Raw genomic sequence first — 20,000 nt, forward strand, 5'->3', positions numbered from 1 at the left:
TGTGTATCTCTGTGTGTGTGTTTCTTTGTGTATCTCTGTGTGTGTTTCTTTGTGTGTGTATCTGTGTGTGTGTGTGTGTGTGTGTCTCTCTCTGTTTCTGTGTGTGTGTCTGTAACTTGTGTGTGTGTGTGTTTGTGTGTGTGTCTGTGTGTGTGTCATTGTGTGTTTGTGTGTATGTGTGTGTCTTTGTGTTTGTGTGTGTGTGTGTGTCTGTCTGTGTGTGTCTGTGTGTTTGTGTGTGTCTGTGTGTGTCTCTGTGTGTGTGTATGTGTGTGTGTCTCTAACCTGTGTGTGTGTGTCTGTCTGTGTGTGTGTGTGTGTGTCTGTGTGTTTGTGTGTCTGTGTGTGTGTTTGTGTGTCTGTAACCTGTGTGTGTGTGTGTTTGTTTGTCTATGTGTGTGTGTGTGTGTGTGTGTCTCTGTAACCTGTGTCTGTGTGTGTTTGTGTGTGTCTGTGTGTGTGTCTCTGTGTGTGTCTCTAACCTGTGTGTCTGTGTGTGTGTCTGTCTGTGTGTTTGTGTGTCTCTGTGTGTGTGTGTGTGTCTGTCTGTGTGTTTGTGTGTCTGTGTGTGTGTTTGTGTGTCTGTAACCTGTGTGTGTGTGTTTATCTATGTGTGTGTGTTTGTGTGTGTCTCTGTAACCTGTGTCTGTGTGTGTTTGTGTGTAACCTGTGTGTGTGTGTTTGTGTGTGTATGTCTGTGTGTGTGTATGTGTGTGTGTCTCTAACCTGTGTGTGTTTGTGTGTCTGTGTGCAGTGGCGCTTCTGCATTGAATTACACCCAGGGCGAGACCCCCTTTGAGCGCCCCCCCCGCGCTCAAATTTGTATCATTTCAAGAGGTCTTGTGCTTTAATTTGAAGAGGTCTATCATGAGTTTTTGTCTGCCTAAGCAGATAGAAAAGCTACAATTCTCGTTAAGAAAGTTTGCATGATGTGCAACATTTATATAGACTACTAATGTATGTAAAAAAGACGTAGGTATGCTTTACTGTATAGTAAAGCATACCTACGTCTTTTATATAGACTACTAATGTAATCATACAGTAAAGCATACCTACGTCTTTTATATAGACTACTAATGTAATCATACAGTAAAGCATGCCTACGTCTTTTATTGTTGTAGTGTTTTGTCCACCACTCAGTTTTTGGCTCAGTTTTATCGAGGGCCAAAGGGTTTTAAGGGGAGTTGTGTTTACCGCAGGTTCTACCCTCACACCCTGATCTCTGTCCCTCTCCTCCTGAGTCTACTCCTCACTCTGCATGCCACTGCTGCTGACACCACCACCACTACCATCAGCCACGGGAGCTGATGAACGTCCTGCTACTGCCCAAAACATGTCTTCTCTCTTTATTCTTTTATTTGAGCCGCTTGGGTAACTTTGTTTGGTTTTTGCGTTTAGACCATTGCCATAAAAGAAAGGTTTAGACTCGTCTTGCTCCGTCTCTGTGTACTTCCCAGTTCTCCTGTCACTGTGTGTTTATCTTTCACGCCGGGCCCCGCCCCGTTACATTTCATTGTGAAAGTAGGGGGTGCAAGCAGGGCGCCTGCAGCTGCAGTGGGCGCCAATCTGCCAATTCCCCACACACTGAAATGATAGATCGCGGAGCACAAGATATATATATATATTTTTTAAAGTGCTCGTTGCGCACCCCCATGACTCATGATAAATCTCTGTGTGTGTGTGTGTGTGTCTCTGTGTGTCTCTATGTGTGTGTGTGTGTTTGTGTTTTTCTCTGCGTGTGTCTCTCTCTGTGTGTGTGTGTGTGTGTATATGTGTGTGTTTCTGTGTGTGTGTGTGTGTGTCTCTCTGTATGTGTGTGTTTGTGTCTGTAACCTATATGTGTGTGTGTGTTTGTGTCTCTGTGTGTCTCGGTGTCCGTGTGTGTGTGTGTGTGTCTCTGTGTCTGTGTATATCTTTGTGTGTGTGTGTGTGTGTGTGTGCGTATGTGTGTGTGTGTGTTATTAAGTCCAAATACCGTTCCACCATGACTGATGATCATTTGGAAGTGTGCCTGAGGCTGACTATCAGCAGCTACTGTCTGGACTATGCATCCCTGGCTGATTCCATTCGGTGCAGGTCAGAGTGAGCTGATGACAATAAAATGTACAGAGTTGTATTGTGAAATATGGGTTCATGCAGCTATGCAAGGTACACCAACTTATATTGTACATAGAAAGAAGTCTCCATACATTTATAAATAAATATTTTTATAGTAGGTAGACCATTTTGACTTGGTCATTTTAAAAGTAGCTCGCAAGCTGATAAAGTGTGGTCACCCCTGGTCTACGCCAACCCTCATCAGCAGCTGCTCCTTTTCTGTTGTTATCAAACATGACTTCTTTATCTCATTATTAGAGGAAACTTTGCAGCATCAGCTCTCTATCCAGTAATCAATGTCCTTTACATGACCCTAAACCACGGAGGCTTACGTGTCTTCATACACATATTTTTCAGAGTGGAGAGAGAGGTGGGGTTGTGTGTGTGTGTCTGTGTACGTCTGTTTGTGTGTGTGTAGTGTGTGTGCAAGTCCAAGTTGAGACACGAGTCCAGAGAATAGCGACTTTTCTTTCCTCCATGAGTTTGAACATTATATACATTTCATTTCTGCCATCCCATAAACAAACAGGCTTTGACAACTCTCATCATATGGACCTCTCTACTCCTCACTGGATTTATTACATTTAAAAAATGAGTTTACAGACGGAGGGCCCCGACAGGGACAGTGGGGGGGGGGGCGGGCGTCCCCTGCCTCTGCTCTGCCATTGGACACTGCTACGGATGTTTCCTAGCAACAGATTGACACCTGACCAAAGTCTGTTGTCCCGTTGTAATGAGGCGTTGAGTCGGGGTCAGAGGACTCTGTACAGGTGGATCTGTTGCAGAGCGTCGGCGTCCGTGTCTCTGTCCACGTAAACATCGTAGTCAACAGGAAGTTCCTCCACCCAGCCGGGCTGCAGCGCCGCCTGCTGGACACACACAGGAAACACCGCTTTGATTCTTTAATTTATTTACACAAAGAAATGTACAACAGTATTACCATCAAACAATAGTTACACAAAGAAACATACAACAGTATTACCATCAAACAATAGTTACACAAAGAAACATACAACAGTATTACCATCAAACAATAGTTACACAAAGAAACGTACAACAGTATTACCATCAAACAATAGTTACACAAAGAAACATACAACAGTATTACCATCAAACAATAGTTACACGGCCATGTGATCGCTCCAGGTAGTTACAAAACAAACAAGACCAAAACAAACTACATTTATTAAATTAAAATAATTATTACAGGTGTGTGTGTGTGTGTGTGTCTCTCAGTGTGTGTGTGTGTGTGTGTCTCTGTCTGTCTGTCTGTCTGTCTGTCTGTGTGTGTGTGTGTGTGTGTGTGTGTGTGTGTGTGTGTGTGTGTGTGTGTGTGACTGTGTGTGTGTTACCTGCAGAGTGTTCAGACTCTCCTGCAGACTGGGGACGGTGACGAGCAGAGAGCCTTTCTTCCTGAAGTTCTCCATGATGAAGCTCCACGCTCTGACACACACACACACACACACACACACACACACACACACACACATTATTGACATTTTTTATACTTTTTGGCCTTTGCTGGCTGACTTGTATTTGCAGGTGTATATAGTGTGTGTATGTGTGTGTGTGTATATGTGTGTGTATGTAGTTTGTGTGTTTGTAGTGTGTGTTTATGCAGTTTGTGTATTTGTCTGTGTGTGTGTGTGTGTGTGTGACTGTAGTGTATTGTACCTGACTTGTTGGCTGGTTTCCAGGAAGAATTCGAACACGTTGTTCATGACGAGAACGTCAGCGTTCTGCAGCAGAACGTTCTGAACACAGACATCAGAGTGGATCACCTGCAGGAGAAACATCACTCAGCATGTGTCTGTCTGTGTGTGTGTATGTGTGTGTCTGTGTGTGTGCGTGTCTGTGTGTGTGTGTGTGCGTTTGTGTGTGTGTGTGTGTGTGTACCTGGATCCGGTCTGTCAGCTTGTATTTCTGCAGGATGTCATTCTGCAATTTGACAAACTCGTCACTGATCTCCAGACCAACGAGCTGAGAGGCCGAGCTGAACACGTAACCCTGAAAAACACACACACACACACACACACACACACACACACACACACACACACACACACACACACACACACACACACACACACACACACACACACACACACACACACACACACACACACAGGTCAGAATACACACACTAATACACACTAAAAAGTAACAAAAAGGATGAAAAAAGTTTGAAATAGTTTTTGTTTTCTACACTCTAAGAAATATCTGTATATTAACAGTTGTATGTATGATGTATGTATGATTTTTGATGATGATGTATGATTTTTTTTTAACATTAATATGAGTTCCCCCAGCCTGCCTATGGTCCCCCAGTGGCTAGAAATGGTGATAGGTGTAAACCGAGCCCTGGGTATCCTGCTCTGACTTTGAGAAAATGAAAGCTCAGATGGACCAATCAGGGATCTTCCCTTTATGACGTCATAAGGGGAAAGGTTACCTCCCCTTTCTCTGCTTTGCCCACCCATGAGAGAGAGAGACATCATAGCTTTCAAACGAGCAAAGTAGCAGTTGGTCAAGTATATAAAAGAGACTTCAGATACAGTATTAGGGGACCACTAAGGTCTATATAAAGAGACTTCAGATACAGTATTAGGGACCACTAAGGTCTATATAAAAGCATCCAAAGAGCAGCATGTCATAGGACCTTTAATGCTGTTGCTAGTTCCATGGGGTCTGGCTTGTCTCTGTTTGGCAGTTACGTTAACGCTATGAGGAGGCGAGACAGAGCGAGGCTGTTAACGTTACATGACACATTACAGATTATCATATAATAGGCAACTCATTCTAAAGTTAATCTCTTGTCTCCCGAGCCCCGATCCTGATGTTGTCATTGATACAATCATAACGTGTTTAATTTTTCGACTGAAATCTGAACAAATATATGGCACCTATACAGAGAGAATATTTATATTATTAAGAAAATTCACTTGTCAGTACCCCATTTCTGGTTTAGCATTGTAGCCTTTGAAATAAAAGCTGAGACTCAACGTTAGCTAACTGGTGCAATTCATTGACCAAGTCTCATGCTAATGTTTTGATAGCGTGTCAAGTCGACTGAGTGAGTTCAGGATAAAAGACATTTAATAACGTTTTGAGAGTAAGTAAAAAAATAATTTTTTGGGGATATTTTGTTGACTGAACAGGCTACAGGCTTACATGCTTATTTTAACATTGGTGTTGGCTAGTTATTTCTTCTGGAGTGAGTTCTAGGCTAGTTAATGTGACGTTACAGAAGCTAACGTTAGCTAGCCATATTCCCAGCTGTCTCCTTTGCCCCAAGGCACGACTTGGTAAAATATTTGTGTGTAATAATCACCTTTAACTCATAAAGTATGTTGTCCACATATGAAGGAAAATATGTTGCAACATGCGAGAGCTTATACACTTGAGAACTTGTTTAAAAACACTGACATATTTTCACTTGTATCCAATATGCATACACATTTGACCAGATATGGGAAGTCACTGAAACATAACTACAATGACAGCTACAAACCTTTCGCATTTTGCAACATATACCTTCATATCCACAGCCCTTAGTTGTTAGGTCTGTGTGGCTTTTTGACTTACACTTTTAAAAAAGAGGCAGTATATATAGTAGACATCAGAACAATGGGACTACAATGACTGTGGTACTTGTTTTCAGATTTCTACCAGTGCAAACAGCAGTTGGACGTCTCAGAAGACACCACAGAAAGCCATGCAGTCTTGCTGTGTGTGACATTAAAAGACTGATGTCTGAAACAAACTATGCCCAGCGCATCACTCTGAATAGTGAGGAAAATATAATCAAAGTCATGGAAGAATGGCCTTAGCTCCTCGACACCACCCACCTGCTCGACCACAGAGAAACTAATGGGATTTCCTGTCCAAACCAAATTGCTGGACCAAATTCAGGAGAAGGGCAAGCTCATCACTGAGTTTCTTGGTAGCAAGGGAATCACAGGAGTAACTACAGAGCCATTGAAACTCCTCCAGGGTCTAGTGAAGTACCTCGCAGAGATGCAAAAGGTGCTTTTAATAAATGAAGAAGTTCCACAGCAAAACATCAATTCACTAATTTAGTAAATTGTGATTTAGCCCAACAAATATGTCTAAAAAAATATCTACAAAAAATGTTACATTTGTCACAATTGCTACATTTTTAAATTCCAAATTGACTTACTCTCAATGTATAGCCTTGTATCATACCAGAATATATGTAAACAGAAAGATTGTTAGGCCTACATTAAATTATTTAATTAATTTCAACACCTCTAATATATCAACACGTTCTCACATCTCGTAAAATATGGACGCTTGGTCAGGTGCCTTTGTCGTTCTTATTGACGCTAAAAGTCTCCTTTAGCGCTATAAGTAAATGCTCTTGGTCGGGACTATTGACGTCCATTTTGATGCAGTTATGTTTAGGAAAAGGTCGTGGGTGGGCGTCCGGTTCTGTGACACGCGGGAGGAAAGTAAAAAGCGACTATAGCAAGCGTGCCAAGCGGGTATGTGAACCCCGCTCTCCTGGATGAAAGTCCTGTGTTTGACCCATCCACCCCCCCAACCAACCTCCTTACTACTACTCTCTAAATCCTCTCTAGCTGCTGCTCTTTTTCGTCTCATCAGACGCTGACAGCCACTGTCCAAACGTCCTTATTTTACGAGTTCGGAATGAGAACGGGAATGTACCGTATGTATGTTAGCATGTTAGCGTGCTATCACCGACCCCGTACAGCACGGCTCCCAGCCTGGAGCCGACGTCCACCAGCAGACGGCCGCTCAGGTCCGGGAGAACGTTCTCAAACAGGAAGTGAAGCTCCGAGATGGAGAAGGAGTGAGAGATGAAGTCTGAACAGGAGGGAGAGGAGGAAGAGGAGGGAGAGAGCCAGGCTTATATACGCAGTCTACGGTTATAGATAATGAGAAACAATTCATACAAATACATCAGAGAAGACAAGAAACACGGACAACATAATTCAGAATAAACTACAAACACGTTAAAAGATGAAAGAAAAATCTGAACATGAACAGCTGACTTGTTGCCTAGAGCAACAGTCAAACAGAGGAGAGGAAGATGAAGAGGAGGTTCTGACCCAGAGGAGAGGAAGAGGAAGATGAAGAGGAGGTTGTGACCCAGAGGAGAGGAAGAGGAAGAGGTTCTGACCCAGAGGAAGAGGAAGATGAAGAGGTTCTGACCCAGAGGAGAGGAAGAGGAAGATGAAGAGGTTCTGACCCAGAGGAAGAGGAAGATGAAGAGGTTCTGACCCAGAGGAAGAGGAAGAGGAAGAGGTTCTGACCCAGAGGAGAGGAAGAGGAAGAGGAAGATGAAGAGGTTCTGACCCAGAGGAAGAGGAAGATGAAGAGGTTCTGACCCAGAGGAAGAGGAAGAGGAAGAGGTTCTGACCCAGAGGAGAGGAAGAGGAAGATGAAGAGGTTCTGACCCAGAGGAAGAGGAAGATGAAGAGGTTCTGACCCAGAGGAGAGGAAGAGGAAGATAAAGATGTTCTGACCCAGAGGAAGATGAAGATGAAGAGGTTCTGACCCAGAGGAGAGGAAGAGGAAGATGAAGAGGTTCTGACCCAGAGGAGAGGAAGAGGAAGAGGAAGATGAAGAGGTTCTGACCCAGAGGAAGAGGAAGATGAAGAGGTTCTGACCCAGAGGAGAGGAAGATGAAGAGGTTCTGACCCAGAGGAGAGGAAGAGGAAGAGGAAGATAAAGATGTTCTGACCCAGAGGAAGATGAAGATGAAGAGGTTCTGACCCAGAGGAGAGGAAGAGGAAGATGAAGAGGTTCTGACCCAGAGGAGATGAAGAGGAAGAGGAAGATGAAGAGGTTCTAACCCAGAGGAGAGGAAGAGGAAGATAAAGATGAAGAGGTTCTGACCCAGAGGAAGAGGAAGAGGAAGATGAAGAGGAGGTTCTGACCCAGAGGAGCGGTTCTGTGCGATCCACAGCTGAGACAGTACGAGCGACTCATCGTCCCGTCTTCACACCGAGAGTCCAGCTCCTCTTCATCGTACAGGAAGCCGTCCACGTGCACCGTCGGCCGCACACACTGCTGCATCTGGAACACACACACACACACACACACACACACACACACACACACACACACACACACAAGAACATCTGGAACATCTGACATGTTGCGTTGGAGGGCCGGCAGTCAGACTCAATGAGCCATCTGATTGGTGGAGAGCTAACCAGGAAACGGGGAGCGGGATGAGCGTGACTAGAGTCTCTCAAAATCTGAGTAAAATCTGTTAAACTGACCTTTGTTGATCTGAAATGAAGACAGATTCAGCAACTGCACGGCCTATTTCTCTCTTCAAATGCCCGGTCGGTGTGTGACGGCCGTCCGGTTGGTGTGTGACGGCCATCCCGTCGGTGTGTGACGGCCGTCCGGTCGGTGTGTGACGGCCATCCCGTCGGTGTGTGACGGCCGTCCGGTTGGTGTGTGACGGCCATCCCGTCGGTGTGTGACGGCCGTCCGGTCGGTGTGTGACGGCCGTCCGGTCGGTGTGTGACGGCCGCCCGGTCGGTGTGTGACGGCCGCCCGGTCGGTGTGTGACGGCCGCCCGGTCGGTGTGTGACGGCCGTCCGGTTGGTGTGTGACGGCCATCCCGTCGGTGTGTGACGGCCGTCCGGTCGGTGTGTGACGGCCGTCCGGTCGGTGTGTGACGGCCGCCCGGTCGGTGTGTGACGGCCGCCCGGTCGGTGTGTGACGGCCGCCCGGTCGGTGTGTGACGGCCGTCCGGTCGGTGTGTGACGGCCGCCTGGTTGGTGTGTGACGGCCATCCCGTCGGTGTGTGAAAGCCGTCCGGTCGGTGTGTGAAAGCCGTCCGGTCGGTGTGTGACGGCCGTCCGGTCGGTGTGTGACGGCCGTCCGGTCGGTGTGTGACGGCCATCCCGTCGGTGTGTCAGAGCCTTAAGGCTTGTGTCATGTGGACGCGCCGACAGTGTTGTTGTCATTACTTAGAATTCATCATGGGGGAGACAGAAACTACACACTGTAGCTTTAAATTCTCAGAGAAACAGAATAGTTTATTATGTTAAGAGTTGTTAATAATCTCTGAATGTGAGCAGCGGTACCTTGCAGAGGGCAGTCCTCTCTGAGGGGAACATGGCGTCCGGAGGCAGACGCTCTCTCAGATCCTCAGCGATGTTCTGCAGAACCTTCTTCCTGTTGTCGGACAGAAACTCGTCCAACTCGTCTGCAGGAACAACAACAGTCAGAACCTACGGAGGCCCAGAGGAGACAATCCTCTTCTGAATGAGCCAAACACAACGGAGTAACTTTGGGTTCAACATCGGGGGGGTTGAGATGTCTAACTATCTACGGAGGCCTGGCCGTAGCATGGATTCAGAAAAGCAGCAACAGGCGACAAATGTCAGTAAAAGCAACAAAAACTTTGAGAGAAAATGTTCAAAAAAACAACAACATTTTTGGAAAAAGCCCAGTCTAGATTACACACATCAGTGACCCAGATGGTACACACACACACACACACACACACACACACACACACACACACACACACACACACACACACACACACACACACACACACACACACACACACACACACACACACACACACACACACACACACACACACACACACACACACACACACACACACACACACACACATGCAAGCACAGACATGCACATGCACATGCACACACACACACACACACACACACACACACACACACACACAGGCACAGACATGCACACACACACACACACACACACACACACACACACACACACACACAGGGTCTAACCCCAGACTCAGTGGACCAAAGAGAAGGTCCAGGTCTCTCTAACCTGTCTGGGACCTGGTCCCTGATCCATACGTCTGCCCGTCTATTCACAACCACTACTCACATATCTTTAAATTACATTAGTCGAGTATTACCATGTTGTACTTTCTACTTCTCAACATCTCAGAGGGAACTACTGTCCTTTCTACTGCACTACATTACTCTGACAGCTTTAGTTACTTTACCAGCAGAATATAATCAGATATTAAATGATGATGTGTTATTACAGACTGAAGTACCCAGAGCTCCTTTAATGCAACAATATCATAGAGATGATAGAGCGCCACCTTCAGGCTACAGCTGGAACTTTAATGCAACAATATCATAGAGATGATAGAGCGCCACCTTCAGGCTACAGCTGGAACTTTAATGCAACAATTCCATGCAGGACTCTTAACAGATACCTTCTACTCTGTGGTATTAGTACCTTTACTGAGCTCAAATATCAGACTATTCTTCCACTTACATCTCTCTTAATATAAGGTGACCAGATTTCTGAGACAAAATCCGGGGACATTTTCAGCTCAGAAGCGTAAATACCTCCAAAAAAGGTCATGTTTTTATCTTTGTAACCTTAAAACGGGGACACTGCCCCAGGGGGGTCACTAGACCTAGAGCTGCACCCTAGGGGGGGTCCATGGGCATGCTCCCCTGTAAGAAAATTAAATGCATCAATCTGGTGCACTTTGAAAAGAAATTCAGACGTTAGACTTGATTATTCTTATCTATCGATGGAAATATTGATGCTGTAGCCTGAACTATTTTGCACTTAAGAATTATAACCATGCACACAGGTGGAATAGTTTTTTCTTCATATTTTTGCATTAATGTCACTAGGAAACATATCAGTAGAAATATATATTCATATTTGTAAGTGGGATATATATATAGTAAGTGGGATTGTCTGGAATCTGGCAATATAATAACCATTATGGTGGGATACACTGGCTAAGCTGTGCTGACATAGTTTATATGAGAATACATTATATAATTTATAGTCTCTGTCTGTCAGAGGGAGAGCAGGAGACGGTTGTGAAGAAGTTGGTCATTTCATGGTGCAGATTAACACTTTTGCATCCACTATATCTGTGTCCCATTCTCATAGGGGCTGAGCCCCCCTAAAGGTCTGATCCTAGAATCGCCCCCGCTGCTACTTCATACTTGTACTCCACTATACACCTCAGAGAGAAATGTTGTCATGGTTACTGCACTACATTTATCTGACAGCTTTTGCTTTATTGCGTCATGCAGGGCTTGTTTCTGCAACAGCTCATTGAGTATCAGATACAGTTAAAACTATTGAGGAAGTATTTTCCTTTGACATTGGTCCAGTATTAAGAGAGATCTCTGCAGTCAGCAACGGCGAAACAAGCTACAATGTGAGTTAATAGGACTAATAATTGTCCAGCTTGTATTTACGTTCATAAAGTGCTCGTTTTTCCGCTGACAGGCTCAGATTATTATTCTAAGTGTCTGACAACATTAAGGAAGGATTTCTAAGGAGGTGGACCTTTCTGTTAAAGAAGATCCTTTTTTGAAAATAAAAAGTCCGCGAAATTGCGTAGGCTAACCCCACCAGACTCCATGTAAATAAACTGTGATTTTAGCATCATAAAATATGGATATTCTAGAACATCTCTGAGCTCAGAGCAGCGCTCGCTCTGGCTGAGCCTGCGCGTGTAGGGTGCGCGACTATACGTTTGGTCAATGTTTTCTTTCTTTCATTCCAATTTCGGGTCTGTCAGTCACAGTGAAAACCGGGACATTTCAGGGGACAGCTCCAGCCGGGGACAGGTCACCGAAACCGGGGACGTCTGGTCACCCTATGCTCATAACTAGCTTTATAAACACTTAGCAGAGGTTGTCTTCCAGGTGTGTTTACCTGAAGTCCAGACACACCTGAGGGTCTGTCTCTGTGTGTGTATATATGTGTGTGCGTGTGTGTGTGTGTGTGTGTGTGTGTGTGTGTGTGTGTTACCTGAGGTTCTGATCCAGTTCAGCAGTTTGGGGAGTTCAGACGGCTTCACTTTGTTCAGCAGCTGCTTAATTTCGGACTTCGCTTCACAAACATCCATCCTCTTCTTCTTCTTCACCTTATAATGTTTAATTACCGGACTACAAACTGCCTACAAACTACCCTAAAACAGTGTAATAACAAACACGTGTAACGTTGCTGCTAACCGACGTGTTGTGGAGCGTGCTCCTGCCCACAGAGCTCTCAGCAACGTGTCTGCGCTTTAAGGTGGAACCGGAAACCCCCGTTTATTATCGCCTCCCATTAAACAACAACTCGTCACATTTACACTCAGCTGACGGCACAGGTGACGTCACTCTCCAGATCTCTCAGAGTGACGTCAGCACAGCTGTGGCCGTTAGAAGACGTTCAGATTTAAACACCGCACACACACATCTGCTCATTAACTGTTTAGATCACCTTAAGAAACACTCCGGAAGCAGTTGGGTCTTTTATTTTGAAAATATTTATTGAGTCAGACACGTTCACATGATTCAAAACAAAGCATATATATATATATATATATGCAGGAATAGCCACTACAATTATTTTTAAATTATTTTATTTTTATTTTTATTTATAATTTTTGAATGTAGTTTAATTTTGAAGGGCAAAAAAAACTATAATAACGAATTATTTTATTTTATTGAATTTTATTTTGTAATTTGTGCACTTTTGTTTATGTCGCAGTGTAATACAGACCATAATAATAATATCTGTTGTTCTCTGTTACATAATTGATTATTTTACTTTTTATTTTTTCATTACGGAATAGACACTACAGTTATTTTTAAATTATTTTCTTCTTATTATAATTTAATTATTTTTTGTATTATTATTAATATTATTATTATTGTATTATTATTATTAATATTAGTATTGTATTATTATTATTATTATTATTATTATTATTAATTTGATTTTGAAGGGCAAAAAAATACTATGATAAGAAATTATTTTATTTTAAATTATTTTGTAGTTTCTTTCATTGTATTTTGTGCCCTTCTGTTCATGTCGCAGTGTAATACAGACCATAATAATAATAATAATAATAATAATAATAATAATAATAATAATAATAATAATAATAATAATAATAATAATAATAATAATAATAATAATAATAATAATAATAATAATAATAATAATAATAATAATAATAATAATAATAATAATAATGTCTGTTGTTCTCTGTTACATCCGGCAGGGGCCGCTAGTGTGTTTCAACCCGCCGTTAAATGCAGAGAAGAAGAAGCTGAAGCTGTTTGTGTTTCCGGGTCAGTTTGGTTTCGATGACGTTCTTCTCCGTGTTTCCAGCTGCTGTTTAATCAAACGCACCGACAGTCGGTAAGTCGGTAACTTCTCTTCTTTAACGGACAGGTTTCCGTTCCTCACACTCTGTACCGTGTCTCACGGTCTCCGCTTAACTTCGCGCGCAGCTAACACACCGCTAACGGCTGCTAACGGCTAACTCTGCTTACGGCTAGCGGCTAGCTAAGCTAATGCTAGCTCCGCGCTGTAAACATGTCTGATAAACACAGAGATAAACTCATCAATACGTGATATTATAGATAGATAGATAGATAGATAGATAGATAGATAGATAGATAGATAGATACACGCAGGAATATTAAATACATATTACTTTGGATAACATCAAATACAAATGGAAGCTAAATATATGAACACATGCTAATTGTGCGTCAGAGAGAAACTGACTGATACTGATTTATTAACGTGTTATAACTGATTAATGTGACTGTGATGTTCTGTATTTATTAACGTGTTATAACTGATTAATGTGACTCTAATGTTCTGTATTTAAAGGTCTGTTTGACTCCATCAGTCTTAGCAAACAGTAGTGACGTATGTTAGCTCAGTATGCTAATCAGTCAGGTTATCAATAATGGGAACGTTAGCTGTGCTAACACTGGACACACAGACACACATACACACACAGAGAGAGACACACACACAGACACACAGACACACACACACACACACACATACACACACACACACACACACACACACACACAGAGACACACACACACACACAGACACACACACACACATACACACACACACACACACACACACACACACAGAGAGACACACACACAGACACACAGACAGGAGGAAGCCAAGAAAAAGGAAGAACTAAAATAAAGAGAGAATACTCTCCTCATTCATGTTTCTGTTTTGAGACATTTCAGGAAATGTTCTTCTGTGAGTGGACAAAATAACAGAAACCCCTCTCAGTCAGACAACAAGTTACCTGAAGCATCTTCCCCGTTGCTATGGTTACCATCCTTGATTGACCCGATGTGTCTTCTCTCCACCTTACAGGAAGTGCTGCGACCTTTGACCTGACAGCTGACCTGCTGACTCACTGAGCGCGCTCAGTAGGGGGGTTCCCCTCTACACACACAGAGATCTCTGTTCTAACACACACACGGTCAGTGTTCACACAAACTCAAACTCAGATTTTATGCCAAATATAAATTGTCTGACAGCATTATGGGATGGATCCCTACAGAGATAGACCTTTTAGTTAAAGAGTAAGATCCTTTTAGTTTAACATGAAACAGCCCCGAAATCACCATCACCAAACCCACCAGACTCCATGTAAATAATCAGGACTTTTAGCGTGTTTAGAGCCAGCATATTTCCACCAGACTCCATGTAAATAATCAGGACTTTTAGCGTGTATAGAGCCAGCATATCTCCACCAGACTCCATGTAAATAATCAGGACTTTTAGCGTGTATAGAGCCAGCATATTTCCACCAGACTCCATGTAAATAATCAGGACTTTTAGCGTGTATAGAGCCAGCATATTTCCACATGTAAATGGGTGAATTAAGGGTTTATTTCAACCAAACCAGAGTGGTGATTGTTGGAACAGTGGAAAGATGAACCAAGACGGCTTTTGGTAGTTTGATTTAGTTTCTGTCCACTTTGAATGAAGTGTGTTTTATGATGATAAAAGTCCTGATTATTTACATGGAGTCTGGTGGAGTTTGGTGATGGGGATTTCGGGGCTGTTTCATGTTAAACTAAAAGGATCTTACTCTTTAACTAAAAGGTCTATCTCTGTAGGGATCCATCCCATAATGTTGGAGTCTGGTGGGTTTGGTGATGGTGATTTTGGGGCTTTTAATGGACAGAAATTGAATGTTATTATCTGTTTGTTAATGTTACGTTACAGCTTGTTTCTTGCTTAATACTCGACCAATTCCAAAGATTATTTCCCGTTAGTCCCTCATTAGTCAGAGTGTAATATCTGCCCGCTTGTCAGCGCGTGCTGTAACATGATGTTGTGTTTCAGTAGCCGCTGCGACCGCCATCATGGTGTTAGCCGACTTGGGGAGGAAGATCACCTCGGCGCTGAGGTCGCTCAGCAACGCCACCATCATCAATGAAGAGGTAACGGGATGGGGAAGCTATTATTATAACTGTTAGTGTGTGTGTGTGTGTGTGTGTGTGTGTGTGTGTGTGTGTATATATATTCCTGTTATAGGGAGGGAGAGAGAGGGAGGAAGTAAAGGAGAGAGGGAGAGTCATGTTAAAGGACTAGTTCCCTGATGTGTGTCTGTGTGTGAATGTCATGTTAAAGGACTAGTTCCCTGATGTGTGTCTGTGTGTGAATGCCATGTTAAAGGACTAGTTCCCTGATGTGTGTCTGTGTGTGCAGGTGTTGAACGCCATGTTGAAGGAGGTGTGTGCTGCTCTGCTGGAGGCCGACGTCAACATCAAGCTGGTCAAACAGCTCCGAGAGAACGTCAAGTGAGTATCAAACCCCTGACTGTCCCGGGCCAGTCCAGTCCAGCTGCTGTGGGTTCAGCACTGGAACAAGTATTCAGATCCTTTACTGCAGTACAAGTACTAACACCAGGCTGTAATGCCTTGGGATCTGTTTTCACCACACCTCTCCCGACCGTGGTTTATATATTCTGATCTGAGTCAGATCTCAGTCTGTAGTTAGGAGACAGGACGCACCTGCAGCACTGGAACAGGTGTATATATCACAGAGACAGACAGAGACAGACAGAGACAGACAGACAGACAGACAGACAGACAGACAGACAGAGAAAGAGAGACAGACAGAGAAAGAGAGACAGAGAAAGAGAGACAGACAGAGAAAGAGAGACAGACAGACAGACAGACAGACAGAGAGAGACAGACAGACAGACAGAGAGAGACAGAGACAGACAGACAGACAGACAGAGAACGAGAGACAGACAGAGAAAGAGAGACAGACAGACAGACAGACAGAGAGAGACAGACAGACAAAGAGACAGACAGAGAAAGAGAGACAGACAGACAGAGACAGACAGACAGAGAAAGAGAGACAGACAGACAGACAGACAGACAGAGAGAGAGACAGACAGAGAGAGACAGAGAGAGACAGAGAGACAGACAGACAGACAGAGAAAGAGACAGACAGACAGACAGAGAAAGAGAGACAGACAGACAGACAGACAGAGACAGAGAGAGACAGACAGAGAAAGAGAGACAGACAGACAGACAGAGAGACAGACAGAGAGAGAGACAGACGGTATCATCAGGAGAATGTAGTTAAAGTATTATAACCTTGTAGAAAGTGTAAAGGATCAACCAGCTGTGTGTGTAATGGTCTCATCATCTCAGCGTGACTAGTTTACTTTAGAATCAAACATCAGATTTTATGAAGTGTGAGTTAAAAAGTACAATATTTCTCTCTGAAATGTAGTGGAGTAGAAAGTGGCATGAAAAGAAAAGACTCAAGTAAAGTACAAGTACCTCAACATGTGGACTTAAGTACAGTACTGGAGTACATGTACTCAGTTACATTCCAGCGCTGCTGTGTGTGTCCCTGCAGGGCTGCCATAGATCTGGAGGAGATGGCTTCTGGTCTGAACAAGAGGAGAATGATCCAGCACTCCGTCTTCAAAGAGCTCGTTAAGGTAAATGAGAGGGGGGAACACCAGAGCAGCGGGAATGAGAGGGGGGAACGCCAGAGCAGGGGGAATGAGAGGGGGGAACACCAGAGCAAGGGGAATGAGAGGGGGGAACACCAGAGCAGGGGGAATGAGAGGGGGGAACACCAGAGCAGGGGGAATGAGAGGGGGAACACCAGAGCAGGGGGAACACCAGAGCAGGGGGAATGAGAGGGGGACACGCCAGAGCAAGGGGGAATGAGAGGGGGAACACCAGAGCAGGGGGAATGAGAGGGGGACACGCCAGAGCAGGGGGAATGAGAGGGGGAAACACCAGAGTAGGGGGAATGAGAGGGGGAGACGTCAGAGCAGGGGGAATGAGAGGGGGAAACACCAGAGCAGGGGGAATGAGAGGGGGAAACACCAGAGCAGGGGGAATGAGAGGGGGAGACGTCAGAGCAGGGGGAATGAGAGGGGGGAACGCCAGAGCAGGGGGAATGAGAGGGGGGAACGCCAGAGCAAGGGGAATGAGAGGGGGAACACCAGAGCAGGGGGAATGAGAGGGGGAACACCAGAGCAGGGGGAATGAGAGGGGGAACACCAGAGCAGGGGGAATGATAGGGGGGAACGCCAGAGCAGGGGGAATGAGAGGGGGGAACGCCAGAGCAGGGGGAATGAGAGGGGGGAACACCAGAGCAAGGGGAATGAGAGGGGGGAACACCAGAGCAGGGGGAATGAGAGGGGGAACACCAGAGCAGGGGGAATGAGAGGGGGAACACCAGAGCAAGGGGAATGAGAGGGGGGAACACCTGAGCAAGGGGAATGAGAGGGGGGAACACCAGAGCAGGGGGAATGAGAGGGGGACACGCCAGAGCAAGGGGGAATGAGAGGGGGGAACACCAGAGCAGGGGGAATGAGAGGGGGACACGCCAGAGCAAGGGGGAATGAGAGGGGGACACGCCAGAGCAGGGGGAATGAGAGGGGGACACGCCAGAGCAGGGGGAATGAGAGGGGGAAACACCAGAGCAGGGGGAATGAGAGGGGGAGACGTCAGAGCAGGGGGAATGAGAGGGGGAGACGTCAGAGCAGGGGGAATGAGAGGGGGAAATACCAGAGCAGGGGGAATGAGAGGGGGCAACACCAGAGCAGGGGGAATGAGAGGGGGCAACACCAGAGCAGGGGGAATGAGAGGGGGCAACACCAGAGCAGGGGGAATGAGAGGGGGACACGCCAGAGCAGGGGGAATGAGAGGGGGAGACGTCAGAGCAGGGGGAATGAGAGGGGGAAACACCAGAGCAGGGGGAATGAGAGGGGGAAACACCAGAGCAGGGGGAATGAGAGGGGGAAATACCAGAGCAGGGGGAATGAGAGGGGGCAACACCAGAGCAGGGGGAATGAGAGGGGGAACACCAGAGCAGGGGGAATGAGAGGGGGAAACACCAGAGCAGGGGGAATGAGAGGGGGAGACGTCAGAGCAGGGGGAATGAGAGGGGGCAACACCAGAGCAGGGGGAATGAGAGGGGGGAACACCAGAGCAGGGGGAATGAGAGGGGGTATTAGTGGAGATGTATCCTGATACAAAGTGAGACAAATTCTGACTACTCGGCTAGAGGGTTCATGTTTTTGGGTATTCTAAAATGTTAAATTTACTGAGAATTAACCACAGTGTGTACTCTGTGTGTACTCTGTGTGTACTCTGTGTATTGTGCAGCTTGTGGACCCCGGTGTGAAGGCCTGGACTCCCACTAAAGGACGGAACAACGTCATCATGTTTGTTGGTCTGCAGGGCAGCGGGAAAACTACAACCTGCTCCAAGGTACACACACACACACACACACACACACACACACACACACACACACACACACACACACACACACACACACACACACAGAGAGACACACACACACAGAGACACACACAGACACACACACACACACACACACACACACAGACACACACACACACACACACACACAGAGACACACACACACACACACACACACACACACACACACACACAGACACACACACACACACACACACACACACACACACAGAGACACACACACACACACACACACACACACACACACACACAGAGAGAGACACACACACACACACACACACACACACACACACACACACACACACACACACAGAGAGAGAGACACACACACACACACACACACACACACACACACACACACACACACAGAGACACACACACACACACAGAGAGACACACACACACACACACACACACACACACACACACACACACACACACACACACAGAGAGACACACACACACACACAGAGAGACACACACACACACACACACACACACACACACACACACAGAGAGACACACACACACAGAGAGACACACACACACACACACACACACACACACACACACACACACACACACACACACACACACACACACACAGAGACACACACACAGAGAGACACACACACACACACACACACACACACACAGAGAGACACACACACACACACACACACACACACACACACACACACACACACACACACACACAGAGAGAGACACACACACACACACACACACACACACACACACACACACACACACACACACACACACACACACACACACACACACACACACACACACACAGAGAGACACACACACACACACACACACACACACACACAGAGACACACACACACACACACAGAGAGACACACACACACACACAGAGAGAGACACACACACACAGACACACACACACACACACACACACACACACACACACACACACACACACACACACACACACAGAGAGACACACACACACACACACACACGCACGTACGCAGTGGTTTGAGGTTGTTTGAGTTTGATGCAGAGCGCCCCCTGCTGTCTGTCTGTTTCCTGCAGCTGGCCTACTACTACCAGAGGAAAGGCTGGAAGACCTGCCTGATCTGTGCCGACACCTTCAGAGCCGGTACACGCAGCCGCCACATTCACTCAGACTCTCAGTCTTCATCTCAACGTTCAGAGTGCTAAAGTTCTCCCCTCTCCTCTCAGGTGCCTTCGACCAGCTCAAACAGAACGCCACCAAAGCCAGAATCCCCTTCTACGGCAGGT

At 45.6% G+C, this 20,000-nt stretch overlaps 2 protein-coding genes and 2 long non-coding RNA genes across 7 annotated transcripts in view; 3 read left to right on the plus strand and 1 right to left on the minus strand.

The window, feature by feature from the left end:
- The window catches only part of LOC116036456, a 9,330-nt gene extending 5,818 nt beyond the window's left edge, over positions 1 to 3,512 (plus strand). Inside the window, exon 4 of the long non-coding RNA XR_004101617.2 lies at positions 3,502 to 3,512. This is a non-coding gene — a long non-coding RNA (uncharacterized LOC116036456). The remainder of the gene's footprint in view (positions 1 to 3,501) is intronic.
- The window catches only part of zgc:109986 (uncharacterized protein LOC553566 homolog), a 36,993-nt gene extending 24,702 nt beyond the window's left edge, over positions 1 to 12,291 (minus strand). Inside the window, exons 1-8 of one of the 3 annotated variants that reach the window (XM_031279975.2) lie at positions 11,905 to 12,288; positions 9,189 to 9,310; positions 8,022 to 8,160; positions 6,824 to 6,945; positions 3,994 to 4,104; positions 3,772 to 3,878; positions 3,450 to 3,540; positions 2,836 to 2,963 (exon numbers count right to left, since the gene is read on the minus strand). In XM_031279975.2, coding sequence (XP_031135835.1) covers positions 2,850 to 2,963; positions 3,450 to 3,540; positions 3,772 to 3,878; positions 3,994 to 4,104; positions 6,824 to 6,945; positions 8,022 to 8,160; positions 9,189 to 9,310; positions 11,905 to 12,001 — 903 coding nt within the window. In that variant the 5' untranslated portion in view covers positions 12,002 to 12,288 and the 3' untranslated portion in view covers positions 2,836 to 2,849. Of the gene's footprint in view, positions 1 to 2,830; positions 2,967 to 3,449; positions 3,541 to 3,771; positions 3,879 to 3,993; positions 4,105 to 6,823; positions 6,946 to 8,021; positions 8,161 to 9,188; positions 9,311 to 11,904 lie in introns of all 3 variants that reach the window. The other 2 variants (XM_031279974.2, XM_035998562.1) reach the window with 2 other exon arrangements.
- Positions 1,898 to 2,916, plus strand: LOC116036457. Its single transcript, XR_004101618.2, has 2 exons — positions 1,898 to 2,780; positions 2,836 to 2,916. It is a non-coding gene; the product is annotated as an uncharacterized LOC116036457 (long non-coding RNA).
- An 869-nt stretch (positions 12,292 to 13,160) lies between the features above and the next one.
- The window catches only part of srp54 (signal recognition particle 54), a 20,643-nt gene continuing 13,803 nt past the window's right edge, over positions 13,161 to 20,000 (plus strand). The window contains exons 1-8 of one of the 2 annotated variants that reach the window (XM_035998589.1): positions 13,161 to 13,295; positions 14,290 to 14,398; positions 15,271 to 15,368; positions 15,637 to 15,728; positions 16,804 to 16,888; positions 18,573 to 18,677; positions 19,791 to 19,857; positions 19,941 to 19,998. In XM_035998589.1, the coding sequence (XP_035854482.1) occupies positions 15,291 to 15,368; positions 15,637 to 15,728; positions 16,804 to 16,888; positions 18,573 to 18,677; positions 19,791 to 19,857; positions 19,941 to 19,998 (485 nt within the window). In that variant the 5' untranslated portion in view covers positions 13,161 to 13,295; positions 14,290 to 14,398; positions 15,271 to 15,290. The remainder of the gene's footprint in view (positions 13,296 to 14,289; positions 14,399 to 15,270; positions 15,369 to 15,636; positions 15,729 to 16,803; positions 16,889 to 18,572; positions 18,678 to 19,790; positions 19,858 to 19,940; positions 19,999 to 20,000) is intronic. The other variant, XM_035998588.1, reaches the window with a different exon arrangement.

The sequence above is a fragment of the Sander lucioperca genome, chromosome 2, assembly GCF_008315115.2.
Source record: "Sander lucioperca isolate FBNREF2018 chromosome 2, SLUC_FBN_1.2, whole genome shotgun sequence".
NCBI lineage: Eukaryota > Metazoa > Chordata > Actinopteri > Perciformes > Percidae > Sander > Sander lucioperca.